Source organism: Siniperca chuatsi, linkage group LG20 (genome assembly GCF_020085105.1).
Source record: "Siniperca chuatsi isolate FFG_IHB_CAS linkage group LG20, ASM2008510v1, whole genome shotgun sequence".
Lineage (NCBI taxonomy): Eukaryota > Metazoa > Chordata > Actinopteri > Centrarchiformes > Sinipercidae > Siniperca > Siniperca chuatsi.
In genome coordinates, this window is record NC_058061.1 from 11,987,218 (window position 1) to 12,003,175 (window position 15,958).

At 40.8% G+C, this 15,958-nt stretch overlaps 1 protein-coding gene across 2 annotated transcripts in view; it reads left to right on the forward strand.

Moving 5' to 3' along the window:
* The window catches only part of atrnl1b (attractin-like 1b), a 69,679-nt gene that overhangs the window by 35,895 nt on the left and 17,826 nt on the right, over positions 1-15,958 (forward strand). The window contains exons 24-27 of one of the 2 annotated variants that reach the window (XR_006375868.1): positions 1,048-1,205; positions 4,606-4,667; positions 9,690-9,768; positions 10,081-10,168. Coding sequence is in view for 1 of the 2 variants with exons in the window: in XM_044177704.1 (XP_044033639.1) it covers positions 1,048-1,205; positions 4,606-4,667; positions 9,690-9,768 (299 nt within the window). In the remaining variant the exon portion in view is untranslated. The remainder of the gene's footprint in view (positions 1-1,047; positions 1,206-4,605; positions 4,668-9,689; positions 9,769-10,080; positions 10,169-15,958) is intronic. The other variant, XM_044177704.1, reaches the window with a different exon arrangement.

Genomic DNA, 15,958 nt, shown 5'->3' on the forward strand with positions numbered 1-15,958 from the left:
TTCAGAGCACTGTCATTAATATTTGAAGTTAGGTCCCCTTTCCCCCCGCAAAGATATTGTGTCTCATAAGGAATGAGAGCCTCTTCACAATCGACAAAGCGTGAAGCGCCTTTGGGTGGGAGGAGGAGGGTGATTTCAATTAAGATAAACATGCTCACGTAGCCACACTCAAGCTGTCATTTTCACTTCTTTTGTTTCAGAGCTGTGGGTTGGAATGTCAATGTTGAGGACCCACTGACATGAGGAAGAATGAGAAATGACTTGAAATATTTAGACAGACGTAAAATAGACTTATTTTTATAAGAAATGCATTAGTTTTTATTTCATGATCGGTATTGGGTATTAAAAATCATATATAAACAAGACACCCTCTAAAGTTTACACTTCAGTTTTGACCATATTGAATCTTATTGAAAGAAAATTCCATCAGCCTGTCTTGAAATCTTGTCATCAAATATTACATATATTTGAACAAACTACCAGTTTTGGGCTGTTGAAAATTTCCCCCAGAAATTAAATAACACTCCACTTATGAATACTGAACATAAACAGACACAAACAAGTATTTCTAATAAATAATAGTTGATCTGTGCAGACTTTTGTTGCCCTCATATAGACTGCAAGCGCATAAAATGCTAAATTCTAGGTCTCAAATATACTAAATGCATTAGGTGATAGTGGTGATATGGATTCAATGATTAATATGTGTTAACATGACTCAGTCATGACCTATGGACAGCAGCATTTCAGTCCCTCTTTCAAGCTGTGCTTTTCTCCCACATCTTTGTGCAATAAAATATGGACGCCGTGTGTAATTACACAATAAAGCTCTGCTCTGTTTTAGGTCAACCAAAAAGAAATTTAATGCACTTAAGACATAATAACAATTATTTATGAGAGCTTTCCTGTTGTCCCAAATGGCTTGATAAACCCCTTAATGGATATATAATAATATGCTGCAGCCAGTCCAGCTCCATCTCTGTATATAGGTGAGCTCTCTGAGTGCCAAATGGCAGTGTGCTGAACATGAACTCTTTGCTCCAACAGCTGGAACCATCTCCGGAGAGGAGGTGCCCATCGTGTCCAAAACTAACATCAAGGAATACAGAGACAGTTTCTCCTGTGAGAAGTTCACCTTTAGAAGCAACCCCAATATTACCTTTTATGTCTACGTCAGTAACTTCTCATGGCCCATCAAGATCCAGGTGAGGACTGTGTTCATGACCTTGGACTGACTCATATGAAGCAGATAACACAGTGATCTAATCCTTTCTCTGTTCAGTGTCATCCTTGCTTTCAAATTGTTCACTAGATATACTGTGTGTGTGTGTGTAGTCATCTAACATCTTATTGATGAGCAATTGGTCCTATTCCTGCATACATAAAGTACATAAAGGGAGCAGGAGCAGCCATCTTTGCAGATGCAGAGCTTAGGTTGTTGTTCAGGGTGAATTAAAGTGCTTTATTCTAATTACAGACTTAATGAGTGATGGTTAGCGTGCATAGGTGCACAGCTGTTTTTTAGCGAGCAAAAGCAAAGCACCGTTTAACCTTTTCTCCCCCTCTTTCTGAATGGAAGAGATTGAGGCTTTGATGTGGTGAAAGGGGCGAAAAATACAACACAGTGAAAAATAAATACCATTTTCCGTCAGTTATATTGGGTTTGCAGGAAAATAACAATTAAGCTTTTGTCATAAATATTCATGGTTTAGTTACAGTTAGAGGCAATAAAATTTTTAAATGGGCTAAAGGCCTATTTCATAATTGAGAAAATAGTTAAATTAAGGGAGAACACCAGGCCGTTACTCATTCAGATGTAGGCAGTGCTTTTTGAGCTGTGATTATGACGAACATATATGGTCTCACAAACTGTTTTATGCTATAAATTGTAGGAGTGTGATAGGGTCTTTCAGCTCATTGTTTTGGTTTTCCAGCCCACAACTTTACTGTTTTGGTTCACTCTCACCGCTCTCATAGCGTCGGTTTTGGCTGTAGCAGACAGACATAGTTAGCAACTAGCTGGTGAACATAGTGGAGCATTTAGCAGCTATACATTTCCCTCAGGAGTTGGTAGAGACCAAAACAGAGATAAAAGAGAGTGAATATTGGACAAACATTTAGTCAGGTGGCCAGAAACACGACTCCAAATGAATGATAATGTTGCTCCATATCTGCTGGATGCGTAAATCGGCAACTGTTTGCTAACAAGTTCACCACATCAACTTAAAAAGTGATAGCATAGGTACAGATAATATAGGTGATAATATGTGTGCCAAAAAAATCTGTTATTGCAGGTTTATCAATGTATTTTTATTGACTTTTGCAGATTTTTCACACTGTTTTGTTGATAAAATCCATTAAGTTTGCAACAATTGTATTGCTAAAATTGTATGTTTAAGTGACAAGCAAACACTTTTATTAAGAAATGTGATAGATACGGTTATCATTTTTGTTAATAGTACACCATTCCCTTTTTGCTAAGTAGCCCACTTCCAAGTATTGACTTCTATATTTGTTCTTTCCCTTGCTTTCACAAGGTAGATGGGTGGACCACGGGGGGGGGTAATAGAATTTTTGGGTTCAGTCCATCTGTGGAGGTGGCCCAGTAATAGTTTTCTATTAGATTTACTGGCCAACAGTCACTTATTTATTATGGACTGGCCTGAGCTGTTAAAGCAAACAGCATCTGTAACAGGAGAATGTCTCTCTTTCGTTGTTTGCCTTTAGGATGCAGGGGTGAGAGCCTAGAATGCACTTATGAGCTTTCGTTTGCAGGGTCCGAGCCCATAAAATAAGCATTTAAACGTGGGTAAAGATAGTAAAGGGAGGTCTTGAGCTAAGATTTTTCTGTGACATCATTACGTATAATTGTTACCCAAGAGACTGTTCTATGTAATAAAAGTCCACTTGTAATGGAAGTACATTCTCAAATGATACCATTGATTGGCTGAGATTGAGGAATTTAAATCAAATTGACCCTAAACATATTGCTTTGACCTCATTATGTGAAAAGCAAGGTTGCGAGCACTAAATACAACTGTCCTACTTACTAAAAAGCCAGCAAAACATCTGTGTAATGTGTGCTTTTGAGTCATGTTAGCCATGTCAGTGAGCATGTCATTTCAGATCAGCGATTCTCATTTTCTACTTAAAAAGGTTGAAAAAGTCAAAGGTGGGAAAAGTTTGCGAGGGTGACAAAGTTGTCAATAAAGACATCAGTCCTGTGAAGACTCTGTCCTGCTACATAACCTTAAACATGCACATGCTTCTCACCTGATCACTGCTCTCTGTAGCTTGTAAATTATAGATAATTGAAGAATGGGAGAGAGGTATACTTTTCTTCTTCTCTTGCTAATACCTTCAATGGTAAATCAGTGCCTCTGTCCTGTTTTAACAAACAATGTTTGGATTCTGCACTACCTTTGCCTCGCCATTAGGTTTGGCAATAGGACGACGATGTCAGTGATAGACTGAATGACCAAAATAAGTACCTTTTGAATTTCTGCGGCATCATTCAAAGCATCAGACATGACGCAAATAATCCACCTCTAAAAGCACAATTTGTGCCCTATTACCCAACCCTACGTGTAATCAACCAGGCTCAATATTGCTGCAGATGACGCTGTGTTTGTGTCTAAATGCTTTCAGGGCAAAATGCCTTCAAAGCATCTACAGTAGATAATGACGTGTCAGTATGATGTGGCCTATCAGATGTGATTTAGCTGCTAGGACTGTGTGTAATCACTCTTTTAATGAGGGTAAAACATATTTCTGACCCATTATTCACTGACCATGCTGACAAAACACAAAAATCAGCTCTATAAGATATATAGAGCTGATCTATATGTTATCCACCTCAACAGCAGATAGGTTGTTGTGGACATTATTGAAGGACGTGAAAGTGTAGAATATTTTTCAAATTATTGGATTGTGATGTTTAATTTGTGGTTTTGTTTTTGCAACTAATAATGCAGGAACAAAAATATTAAAAATCTAAATGTCAGTATAAGAGCCTGTTGTTGATTCAGAATACATTATATATGAAGTCAACCCATAAAAGTCTATCAATAGATGAATGTTTCAGATGATCTGAAACATTTCTGACAAATAAGTATTTTTCAGAAGGTGTGCATTGTCTGCAAACAGAAAGCTTTCTGCCCTGTTTTTATTTTGTTCCGTTATATTCAAACAGACTTTTTCACAAGCAGAAGCTTTTACAGGAGATCTTCCAGACAGTCTTGTCAGTGACCTTTTAGCAGGTCCATCCTGCTCTTAATGCAGACTTGAACTGTTGACACCACATCGTGTTAACCCCTTCACAACGTCACAACTGTGAGTGTTCAAGTAAAAGTGTGTCCCCCTTGGAATTAAGTAATAACAGATTTTTTTTATTTTATGAAAAGAGATTTGATATACAAAGTTCAGGTTTACGAACAAATTTGGAGTGACCGAGAAAGCTGCAAAAGCCTCATTTACCTTTTAGTGTGGTGATTATACCCATGTTCATGTCGTTGTCAGCTGTAAAACTTTGCCATATTTACATTAGTTTTTAATAAGACTGCCCTGGTATTTGTCATTTCTCATTCTCTTCTTTTTCTCTAATAGATTGCCTTCTCCCAACACAACAGTATCATGGACCTCGTCCAGTTCTTTGTGACATTTTTCAGGTGAGTGAGTCAAGTAATTATACGACTTAAATATACACACACAGCTAGATCAAACCACTAAGTGTTCAGCAGTCAGGAAGCATTATCCAGAATTTGACCCACAACCTCTTCATTTTCCGCTCTTGCCTCTTGGGGCTTATTGAGTTACTTAAGCCTGTTGGACCAGTCCTTTTTAACCGAGTACATGTAAATGCTTCTTGTGTCTTCAAGGCAGTGATTTTCCTTTTTTCAAGTGGCAAATGAACTGCCAGTAACCATTTAAATAGGTGCATATTGCTCTGCAAGTGCCATCTAAAGAGAAGGCATGGGCGATCAAGATATGAGGGCTCTTAATCATTTTTCATCCTTAGAGCTTCTTTGGAAATCCTTTCTCATTGAAATGTGTAAAATGAGTCAATTGAGGTCTCTCAAAAGTACAGCAAAGTCTGAATAAATTAAGAGGATGTGAGTATAATTGTAAAATGTATGCTTAAAGTTAGATACTGGCATTTTTAAAAAGCTTCAGAAGATCGGCATTAACGCCGACCCTCTCAAAGGAGTTCCCTCACAAAGCTTTGGTTACTGTAGTCATCCCTGTTGTGCTGTTCTAAGCATCTCTAATCTATAACGCATCGTCATAGGCTATAGGCCAAATCTTCAGCTTGTGATTAGTGAAATTTAAATGTTGTTTGAAAAAAGGCCCACCCTTTACTGTAACTTCCAAATTACCTGTAAGTTAGCTATAAATAATTTAGCATCATAATAATTGCCATAACCATAAAGTGTTATCCCTGCAAAAATAAGCCTTAAAGTAAATGACACTGTATGCAGGTATTTATAATGCTATGCTAAAAGACCTGCAGTTAGGGAAAGCTGATTTGAATTGTTAGATTTGGAGTAGAAACACATTAACAAAGCAGTAGAGGTTAAGTTGGCTTTAAACATTAGATCAGTGTCATTGGTGGGGACAATTATTTTCATACCTAACACTGATAATCACTGATTTAAGCCATGGTGCAGTTTCTCTGTGTATGTGTGTTCATTTTTATTTCAAGGTGTGCTACCCAGAGCAGCTGATGGACTAACATATTATCTGTGTAGCTGTCAAGGTGGGAATAGAAGACAGCCTTTGCCCAAGGCACCTGCCCGTCATTGCCCAGTCCACAATAACTTTCGCGAAAAAGCTGTCACACAATCAGTTATCTTCTGCCTCCATCCGATCAAATTACAGTTGAATAGCCAAATTCAGGAATTCTTCGAAGGAAAGGGGAGAAGGACAGAGCTTATTTTATCCAAAATGTCTCTGACAGCTACTTCCATCATTTGCTCAGGAAACCATTTTAAATGGGGTCACAACACGGGCACAGGGGAAAAAGCAGCAGTTTTGGTCTTTTTAAAATAGCAAATGAGTGAGTACTTTCCATGTGCCCATAACATTGTGGTCCTTTCTCTTGGAATTGATTTTTGAATAGTATTTACAAAATACTATTTCCTCAAGTAATGAATTTTTCTCAAATGTAGTTAATTCTCGTAGTGGTTTGTGCTTTCTAAATCCATTGGAAATCAACCCCTTCATTCCATTTCACAGCCTTTCCTGTTTGCCTGCCTAATTTTTTGCATTTTGTTCCATTAGTATGCATTGTATGTTTTTGGTTTGTTTGTTTTTTCCATTGTTGTGCAGGTTATACTAATTCTCTCGAGTCTTTTCTGCATTCTTGTTGTCCGGTTCTTACTGACCCATAAACTCAGTGAGAAAAGGTGTAATGCCCTGATGCCGTCACAAGGGTGTGTGTGTGTGTGTGTGTGTGTGTGTGTGTGTGTGTGTGTCTGTGTTCTTGTACTTGCTACATAGTGAGGACTGAAATGCGTTTCTTACCTACAGAGTGAGGACATTTTTGGAAAGTGAGGACATTTTGGCCGGTCTTCACAACTTCAAGGGGCTGTTTGAAGGTTAAGACTTGGTTTTAAGGGTTAGGGTAGAATTAGGTTATGGTTAGGGTGAGGGTTAAGGTTAGGTATTTAATTGTGATGGTTAGGGTAAGGGGCTAAGGAATGCATTATGTCAATGACAGTCCTCACAAAGATAGAAGTACAAGGATGTGTGTGTGTGTGTGGGAGGTTGCGGGAAACATAATCAGCCTGATGACAAAATGTCATATCACCCCACAGGGTTTCTAGACCTCCTTGTATGAGAGATAGAGGGTGAAGAAATGACGGCATGGCTGGGAACAAGCTCTGTTTTTTCCTACTGTTGTTTTTTTTCTCCTGAGTTTATTCAAATATCAGCTCACTTTTTCTACCAAGCCTTTCAGGCAGCAAGTATTTTTTTCCGTCATTTCCACATTGCTTCTTCATCTTAGTGACTTTATAAACCATATTTACTTGCACAGTACTGCCTAAGTTGTAATCTAATTAGAGTCTGATTGTTTTATGCGGTCTGATTAGATGCTGCAGAAACTCTCTAATAGGATGCTGCGCTTTACTTGCAGTGGAACCCCAGGGTCTCATTTATACTCATTAACAAAATCAGCTTCATTCCAGTCACATCTGTATGTGTGTGTATATACAGTATATATATATATATATATATTATAAGTGTACGCACGTGAGTGTCACTATGTGCTTACACTATATATGTGCAAGTGTGTTTTAAGAAAAACGCATACACATGTTATTTATTTATCACCAACTTCAGTCATAAAATGTCAGGTAAAGTCTAATGACACCATACTAAACTGAACTCTTAAAATGTGTAGGCAGTTTTTCATGCACAAGTCTAAATACTTTAAGGCTTATGTCTTCTTATTTCTTATTTAGCATTTTAAGAATTATTTGTACAGAGCTTTTTGCAGCCTAAAAAGCCTGTAGAAAGCAGCTATAGATATTATTGATTGTTTTCCCTTGTGGTAACCATATCCTTGTGGTTACAGAAATGAGCATGTAATTAAAAGAAAGCAGTGTTGAGTTCAGTTTCCTTTCTGTCAAAAGCCAATGTCCTTCTGTTACACATTGTGTGACATTATCACTATCAAAAAAGGGACAATAATAATAATAATAATGATGATATAAAGAACAGTGGGACTTGTCTGAGATCAGTAAGTTCAGGAAGTTGATTAGAATGTGTGACAACTTCCTACTTCCTACTACAGCTTCCTGTCATGCTTTCCTCATGAATATGTTTGGGTGAGTGAAAGTTCACTGTTACTAGATCTACAGATAAACCTATCCCATATCCATAACTACTTGTAGAAAACTTGAATGCTCTCAACTTTGTGTAAAGAATTTGTCCTTCACTACCTGAAGCAGAACTCCTTTTATTAACAGCAGAAGCAAAGGGGATTTAAGCTTCTTTATGGTCTAAAATAGTCACGATGAAAGCCAAACATCTGTCTAGGGATTTTTGTCACTTCTGCCACATCAAAATCTCATTGGAGCCCCCACAACACCCCCCTTTCCCTCCCATTCACTGTTATCTTCAAAGTTGTCGAAGATGGTGCACATACTTCTAAAAGAATGAAAGGGTTCTGAGCTTGTGCACCTCTAAAATAAATTTCACGTGCAATGACAAGATGTTTGAAGCACAGTTTCCCATCACTCAACACTTTAATCCCACTTCCCTTCTTTTTTTTTTTTTAAACTGTATTTCAGAAGCTGTATATTTCCAAGTGTTATCACGTTCCTCACAGGCGTTATCGCTTTCTTCAAAGATCCTGGCCAATGGATCTAGCAGGTGTGGCAGGCAACTTGAAAGCCTATTCAAGTTTAAATATCTAACAAACGGGCCCATAAAATCAGAGCTAGTCATGTGTCTCTGATTAAATGTGCTTATTGGACCAGACTGCCCATTTTAGAAATGTGGCATGTCCCTAAAGACAAGGGCTCATCGGTCATATTACAGTACGTGTTTCAAATCTAGATATGATTGTCTTTGTTCCTGGAGATCAGGAACAGGGTCATGTTTCCTTCTAATTCAGTGAGTTGAGAATAATTAGAGGGAAATGATAAAATACTTGTTAATGACTGAGCAATCAGTTGAATTAAAAGTAAACTGACACCAATACCTTTTTATTTTGTTGCCATATATTTTTACCTAACAACAATGCATGCAAAGCAAGCTAGCTTAACATACTGTAGATACCTAAACCATAACCATACTGTATATCCCCTCTTTGATACTAAATACCCCACACAGACAGATGAAAGATCAGTCCTTTTCAAAAACTCCCACATGTTGCTCCGACAATCTCTTAGAAAGTGCAGAATGTCTCTTCAGCACATAATAATCTTTACATTCTCATCTGTCACCAGGATAATGAAGTGGAAGCTCTCAATCAGTCATATTTTTCTATCCCAGTAGCACTTGGACTTTGCTGAATTTCCCTTGACTAATGATTTTACTGTTGGGTTATTAATTGAAGTAATCGGCCAAAATATTCAGTCTACTAAGAAATTAATGTGCTACCTCTTTACATTATCTCCCGGGTTTGGTCTTTTTTTAAAGTTAGAAGGAAACTTTGAATATTTAAGTTCACCTTGTTTCAGCCAGTAATATTGTAGTTATTAATATATCAAGAAAATATTGTGAAAATACCGGTTAAAGCCAATCCCACGTGAAATACAGGAAATCTTTCACATGTACAAAGTCATGGCTACAACATACAACACCACAACTGCATGGTTTTGAATCCAGCTAATTTTATGTTTTGAAATTTGTTGTCCTCTTCCTACAAGAGAAATTATGTCGTTATGGAGATGCATTTTCCTTGTGTTTCTTTTTGGTGTCTTGAGAGAGTATGTAGAACTATTAAATTGTAGCTGGTGCAGGACACAATGTAAAGATAGGGATTAGTGCAACATGGTAAAATGAAACTCACCTGGGTTTTGCTGTATGTTTATATATACAATAAAAAAATGAATGCTTTAAATAACCAAGGGTCGACTTCTCCCTGTGTGCAAAGAATATATGTGGGTGCTTTCTTTCAATGACAGCTTTTATTAGTTAAAGTCATCTTGCTTGATATTGTTTCCTCTCTTTCATTCCAGTTGCTTTCTATCACTACTCCTGGTGGCAGCAGTGGTGTGGAAGATCAAACAGACCTGCTGGGCTTCACGCCGGAGAGAAGTAAGTCCAAAAAACACATTCTGTTGCCATATGACATACCACAGCAATATTAAAATTACTTCCAGTTCCCTCTGTAGAAAATAGTTACTTCTCAATATGTTAGCTAAGACAGTAAGTTTTGTAAGTGTTAACAAATCTGCAAATATCATTGCTCAACATGATGGTGCCCCAATTCTTCTGAAACACTTGTAACCTAAAGAAAACTGCATTTTAACAGATAAGTGCATATCTATGCAGATCGGTAAGACAAAGAGCACAATTAGCACAGCGCTGTTTGTTTTTGTTTTTTGGCATATTGCTTCATTTTGATAGTGAGAGTGACAGGAAAGGCGAGGAGAGAGAGAGAGGGGATGACATGCAGCAAAGGCCCCGGGGCCGGATTCAAACCCGGGCCACTGCGGTAAGGACTCAGCCTTGATATGCGGTACACGCTCTACCTGGTGAGCTACCGGGGCGCCCTGCACAGCGCTGTTTTAATAGTATGGATCTAAAAAATAATTGCGAGAGAGAAACAGATCTTGATAAATGAATCTAAAATACAGTGAATATGTCTAAGAATAGAGTTACACAAAAAAGGCCAGAGAAAACATTTGCTTTTTCAGTCTTTTGGTTTGAATTTAAAAACTATCCTCAGGAGCAAGTAGAGTTGTTGGAAAACAACAGCTGATAAATATCTGGTGTGCCAGCTGATTGCTCATTCGCATCAATTCAGATAATCAATCAGATACTGTAAATTGTAGATTTAAGTTAAGCGGACTAGTGGAAAAAGTGTAAAGGAAGCGAGTAGAGCTACTGTGACTGACTTAAGGAAAAGGGGATAAAATGAAGCATTAATATTCAGTGTTGGTATGAAAGATGGGGTTGAGAAAAGATGGGTTTGAAAAGGGGTGAAAGATGAGATGATTGGCAGTAGAAATAAAAAAAGAGGGTAAGAAAGATACTGTGCAGGAAATTGAGGAAGAGAGCAAATGTATGTAAATTCACCTCACTGCCCTTAACCCAAACAGCATGGGGTGGTTGCTGGTTTCCGTAAGAGCAACCATCATTTCCATCTCTTCAGAGTGAATCCTATATTCTCCTAGATGCTGTTTGATACTCAATAGCAGGAAGTTTAATTTGGTCCACATCCAGCCTTATGACCGTCAGTCTACTAATAAAGCTCCCACAATTTATTTTCCCTTTGGGGATGACATTGATAATCATAGGATCTGAATTTTATATCCTCTAATTGATATATGAAAATAAACAAGAATGATAGCTACTGTGACTGCGAATCATGCCTATCCAAAGAATTAAAGTCAATAAAAATTAATGCAGGCAGATGGGCTCACGTCATTGAAATTCTGCTCACTTTTTCCGTCTGCTCTTGGCATTCCTGTCATCTGTTTGTCGCTGCCCTTCAGCTGCCAGATGAAAATAGTTAAATAAAAATCTTCATCTTTTAATTTCAGGTGATTGAAAAGTTTTGTCACTGGAGGAACAAAATATATGCTGTTTTTTAATCTATGAGAAGGACTGAAAAAATTTTATTTGCTGATGACACATTAATTCATATCTATGAATTAATAAAATTCTCAATTAATATATATACATCTACTGTATACTTTACTGCTCTGCGTTTGAGTGCACATTCCCTGGAGTCTGTTCTTTCCAGTGTAAAGTTCAGTCAAGGTGGTCGCCATTTAGCTTATTTAGTAACAGGACATGATATTTTTTTCTCTTTGAAACGTGATCCAATCCATAAGTAAACCTTACATTCCTCACTGTGCTCATATTTCTGAATTTGAATCCATTCTAAAATCCTCTGGGATTTTGTTGGGATTTGCTACCAGCTTTTGTTGGCTGCTAAGGCCAAATTATTTCAGGCTTGATTGTAATGAATGCTCAAAACCTGAGATCTGACCAGCCTTAGATATGAAATTTTGATAAAATATTTTTCACTCATGCAGTAAACCCTGTTGAAACAAATGATTTTGCACACCCTAGTGTTTTTTTTTTCAAAATCACTGTCAGACTAATAAACACTTTTCTAGAGCATTTAGATTTCTGGTACATGGCTTTATAAACCTGAGAAAAATAATATCGTACAGTTCCTATTGTTGCATTTTCAGGTGCCCTACTTTTGAAGAGAAATTGTAAAGAGACGTTGTGTGTTGGTCACCTTTTCCTGAAAGCTGTAACAGCCTGGAGGGTGTTCTTCAGTGCTGTTATGGGTACTTCAGCTTTGCAAGTAGTCTTTAACTGCTTCTCATGTGATGGTTCTCTTAGCCTCATTTCCTACAATACCCAAATCTGTGGTAGTTTTGGTGTTGACACTTCCTGTTTTATTTTGTAGTAGTCTCCTTGTTCTCCTCCTACTGTTCTCCTGTGGACCATTTTTGGATTTTTGGATTTTTGGATTTTGGATTTTGTCTGCTCATTACCTGTCTGCTCACCTCTGCCTGTTCTTGCCTGCATTCCACCCAACAATAAACACGGTAGTCATCCGGCTACTTCACCCTGAGACCGCTTCTTTGTCATCTGCTTTTGGGTCCACATACTTCTCTATTTAGCACCTCGCCTTACGACAGAATGATCCGAACCAAACATGGACCCAGCAGGTAAAGACCCGGAGGTAGCACCCTACCACTTAGCACTGGCTAACAGAGAGGTTCTGCTAGGCCAGCACGAACAATTACTCCAGACTCTGACAGACAGCAGAAAGGCCATGGTTTCCCAAATCGCACAGCTAACCCAGCAGGTCTCCCGACTCACCACCCAGCTCTCAACAGCCGGCACCACCTTGCCTACAGATTCCGGTCACTCTCCACCACTCCCTGCTGGATGGCGGCAGCCATCGCTCCCGGTCTCGGCTGGATGGCTCCAGCCATTCCTCCCTGTCTCTGCTGGATCGCAGCCGCACCCTGTCGCCGCTGGCTCGCAGCCGCACCCTGTCCTCGCCTCCGCCGCTGGCTCGCAGCCGCACCCTGTCGCCGCTGGCTCGCAGCCGCACCCTGTCCTCGCCTCCGCCGCTGGCTCGCAGCCGCACCCTGTCGCCGCTGGCTCGCAGCCGCACCCTGTCGCCGCTGGCTCGCAGCCGCACCCTGTCGCCGCTGGCTCGCAGCCGCACCCTGTCGCCGCTGGATCGCAGCCGCACCCTGTCGCCGCTGGATCGCAACCGCACCCTGTCCTCGCCTCCGCCGCTGGATCGCAGCCGCACCCTGTCGACGCTGCCGCTAGATATCAGCCGCACCCTGGACTCTCCGCCGGACCTCAGCAGCCCCCTGGACCCGCTGCTGGATCGCAGTCGACTTCTTTCCCGGCTGGATCGCAGCAATTCCCTGAACTATCTGCTGGATCGCAGCAGTTCCCTGAACTATCTGCTGGATCGCAGTCGATTTCTTTCCCGGCTGGATCGCAGCAGTTCCCTGAACTATCTGCTGGATCGCAGCCGACTCGTTTCCCGGCTGGATCGCAGCAGTTCCCTGAACTCTCTGCTGGGTCGCAGCAGCCCCTTGCTCCAGTCCCTGCTGGGTCGCAGCAGCCCCTTGCTCCAGAGCCGGCTCCATGTCCAGCCGCCTTGCTACCGGCTCCAGGCCCAACCGCCTCGCCGCCCTGTCTTGATGTCCCACCGTCGCCGGCTCCACGCCCTGGTATCCAGTCGCCGGCTCCCCGTCCTGACGTCTCGTTGCCGGTTCCCGGCCCCGCTGTACCGCCGTTGGTCCCTGGGTGGAAGGGCAGGCCTCCCGGAAGGTTCAGCGTCCGCCGGCGGTCTCCAGACATTCTCGGTCTTCGCCGCCGGCCTCCAGAAGGGTTCAGCGTCCGCCGCCGGCCTCCAGAAGGGTTCCGTGTTCGCCGCCGGCCTCCAGTGACTCTCCGTGTTCGCCGGCGGCCTCCAGAAGGGCTCTGCCTTCGCCGCCGGCCTCCAGAAGGGCTCTGCCTTCGCTATCGGCCTCCTGTGACTCTCAGTGTTCGCCGCCGGTCTTCTGTCTGGTCTTCGGATGGTGTCAGTCTCCATCACGGACCTCCGGAGATCAGCTCTGAGGTCCCCAGCTCCGCACCTGTCCAGCTCCCGGGCCGTCCGCCCGAGGTCCCCAGCTCTGCACCTGTCCAGCTCCCGGGCCGTTCGCCCGAGGTCCCCAGCTCTGCACCTGTCCAGCTCCCGGGCCGTTCGCCCGAGGTCCCCAGCTCTGCACCTATCCAGCCCCCGGGCCGTCCACCCGAGGTCCCCAGCTCTGCACCTGTCCAGCCCCATATAGCCCACGACAGAATCAGTAGAATCATTTGTAGTGATAATTGCTAAACTAGTTAAGGTCTGTTTTATATCCTGTCAGAGTTAATAGGCTTTATGAAATGGGACATCCAGTGCAACTCTTATGTAAGCACTGTCTGAAGATGTTTTTTGTAGCTATAAGGTCAAACAACTACTTCTAAGCCTGCATGCCTCATTCTCATTCAATGTACACTTTTCATGTGGATCCAGGCCTGTTTACTCCTATTTGTAATGATAAAAAATTACCCATTTAAGGTCACACAATAATAAGTGTTTTAAGAGAGGTAAGGTATGAACGTTGACTTCTTATAACCATAGCTAAAATACAAATGGTTCACCTAGTGAAAAGGATGCAACAATCCTGTGAACAACCTCCAGCTTGGATCCTTTTGTTTATAAGCTCTACTATCAGTACCTGACAGATGCAGATATCATCAATCTTTCTTTAAAAAAAAAAAAACCAGAAAACAAGATCTCCTGTCTGTAGCATTCGCTGCTCAAAGGACAATGATACGCAAATTCGTCTATGTCCTAAAAAGGACTAGGCTTTGGTGTTTGTTTTGTTTGTTTTCCTCAAGTGATACTGGACATTAAAAATATTAGTCTCCATTTTAAAGTGGGCTCTCATCTTTAGATGCATGATGAACAAAACCATAACTGCATTTGTTTTGAACTGATTGATGATGCAATAACTGATCAAACTTTAAAAGTCCCTTCAAATGTAAAGAGTCATGCAAATATATAATGATTATATGGAATTTGATTAGTTAATTGTATTTAATTTATGTTTTCTATATTTTTGACCAATTTAGACTAAATAGTAAGTATAAAGAGGTACAGTGCCACGATTTTGAATCCACATATGGACCTAAATGCAATTAGCATTTATTATTATTCTTTGTTTTTTTTCTTCATATGGCCGATTTAAAATAGCATTTTATGAGATTTTGATCAGCTATTTTACAAGCTGCTGTCGCCTTCTATTGCTTTAGCCTCACAATAAACACTGTGAATTGACACTGTGATTGTTACTGTAGGTCCATAACATTGTTGTCATAACAAAATGTCTATAGCCGTGTCCATAATGTTCAGTCTCCACCAATTTTACTCATCAAAGTCTGTTCACAGGTCTTGGGGAGTACTATTGCATATGTGAAAAAAAGCTGTATAAAGTATTCATGGGTCCAGAGGGAGCTGCACGAAATCTAATAAATTGCCTCAAGGGATGTCTCTTGAGTCAGCATCAGTTGGGGTTCAAGACTTTTGGGCGAAAGTTTGAAAATGATAAAAAAAATCTGGGGGTGTGGAGTTAGAAAGAAGTGAGCCGAGAAGACCTCTGCAGCCTGCACCTCATTTCTGCTTGAGGCTAGCGTATCGAGGCTACATTAGCCGCTACTAGCAGCTTCTTCTTCTTCTTTCGGCTGCTCCCTGTAGGGGTCGCCACAGCGAATCATCTGTTTCTATCTCGCTGGCAAACCAGGCCCCGCCCAACCCGGCATGGAGATTTGATGATCCACATACTTGATTTGAGCTGCTACTAGTATAACACACCCAACTCTCCGATCGAGCTGCATTGTGGGTGATGTAATCGCCAGGTTTTGACAAGGAAGAATAATGCATGCGATATAAAATACGAGATATCCCGTTCTGCTGTGGCGCTTTTTATCCTTTTTTTAAGCTGTCCATCGTGAGTCCCACATTGTTATTGGAGTGCAATGCTAAATCGGTGGAGTACCCTTTTAAGTTGAGGGAGTGTATTCAAAGAAGCACAAGCTGCTTAACTGCAAATTATCCAGCATCAGCAAACCATTATTATACAAATCATTTTGGGGCAAGCTAGTGATGGCATTCATGATAAATTATTTCGCACACAGTTTGTCATAGTTTAGGTTGCATACAGCATTCTGTCACTATTAATGTGAAGTTATAATCACAATA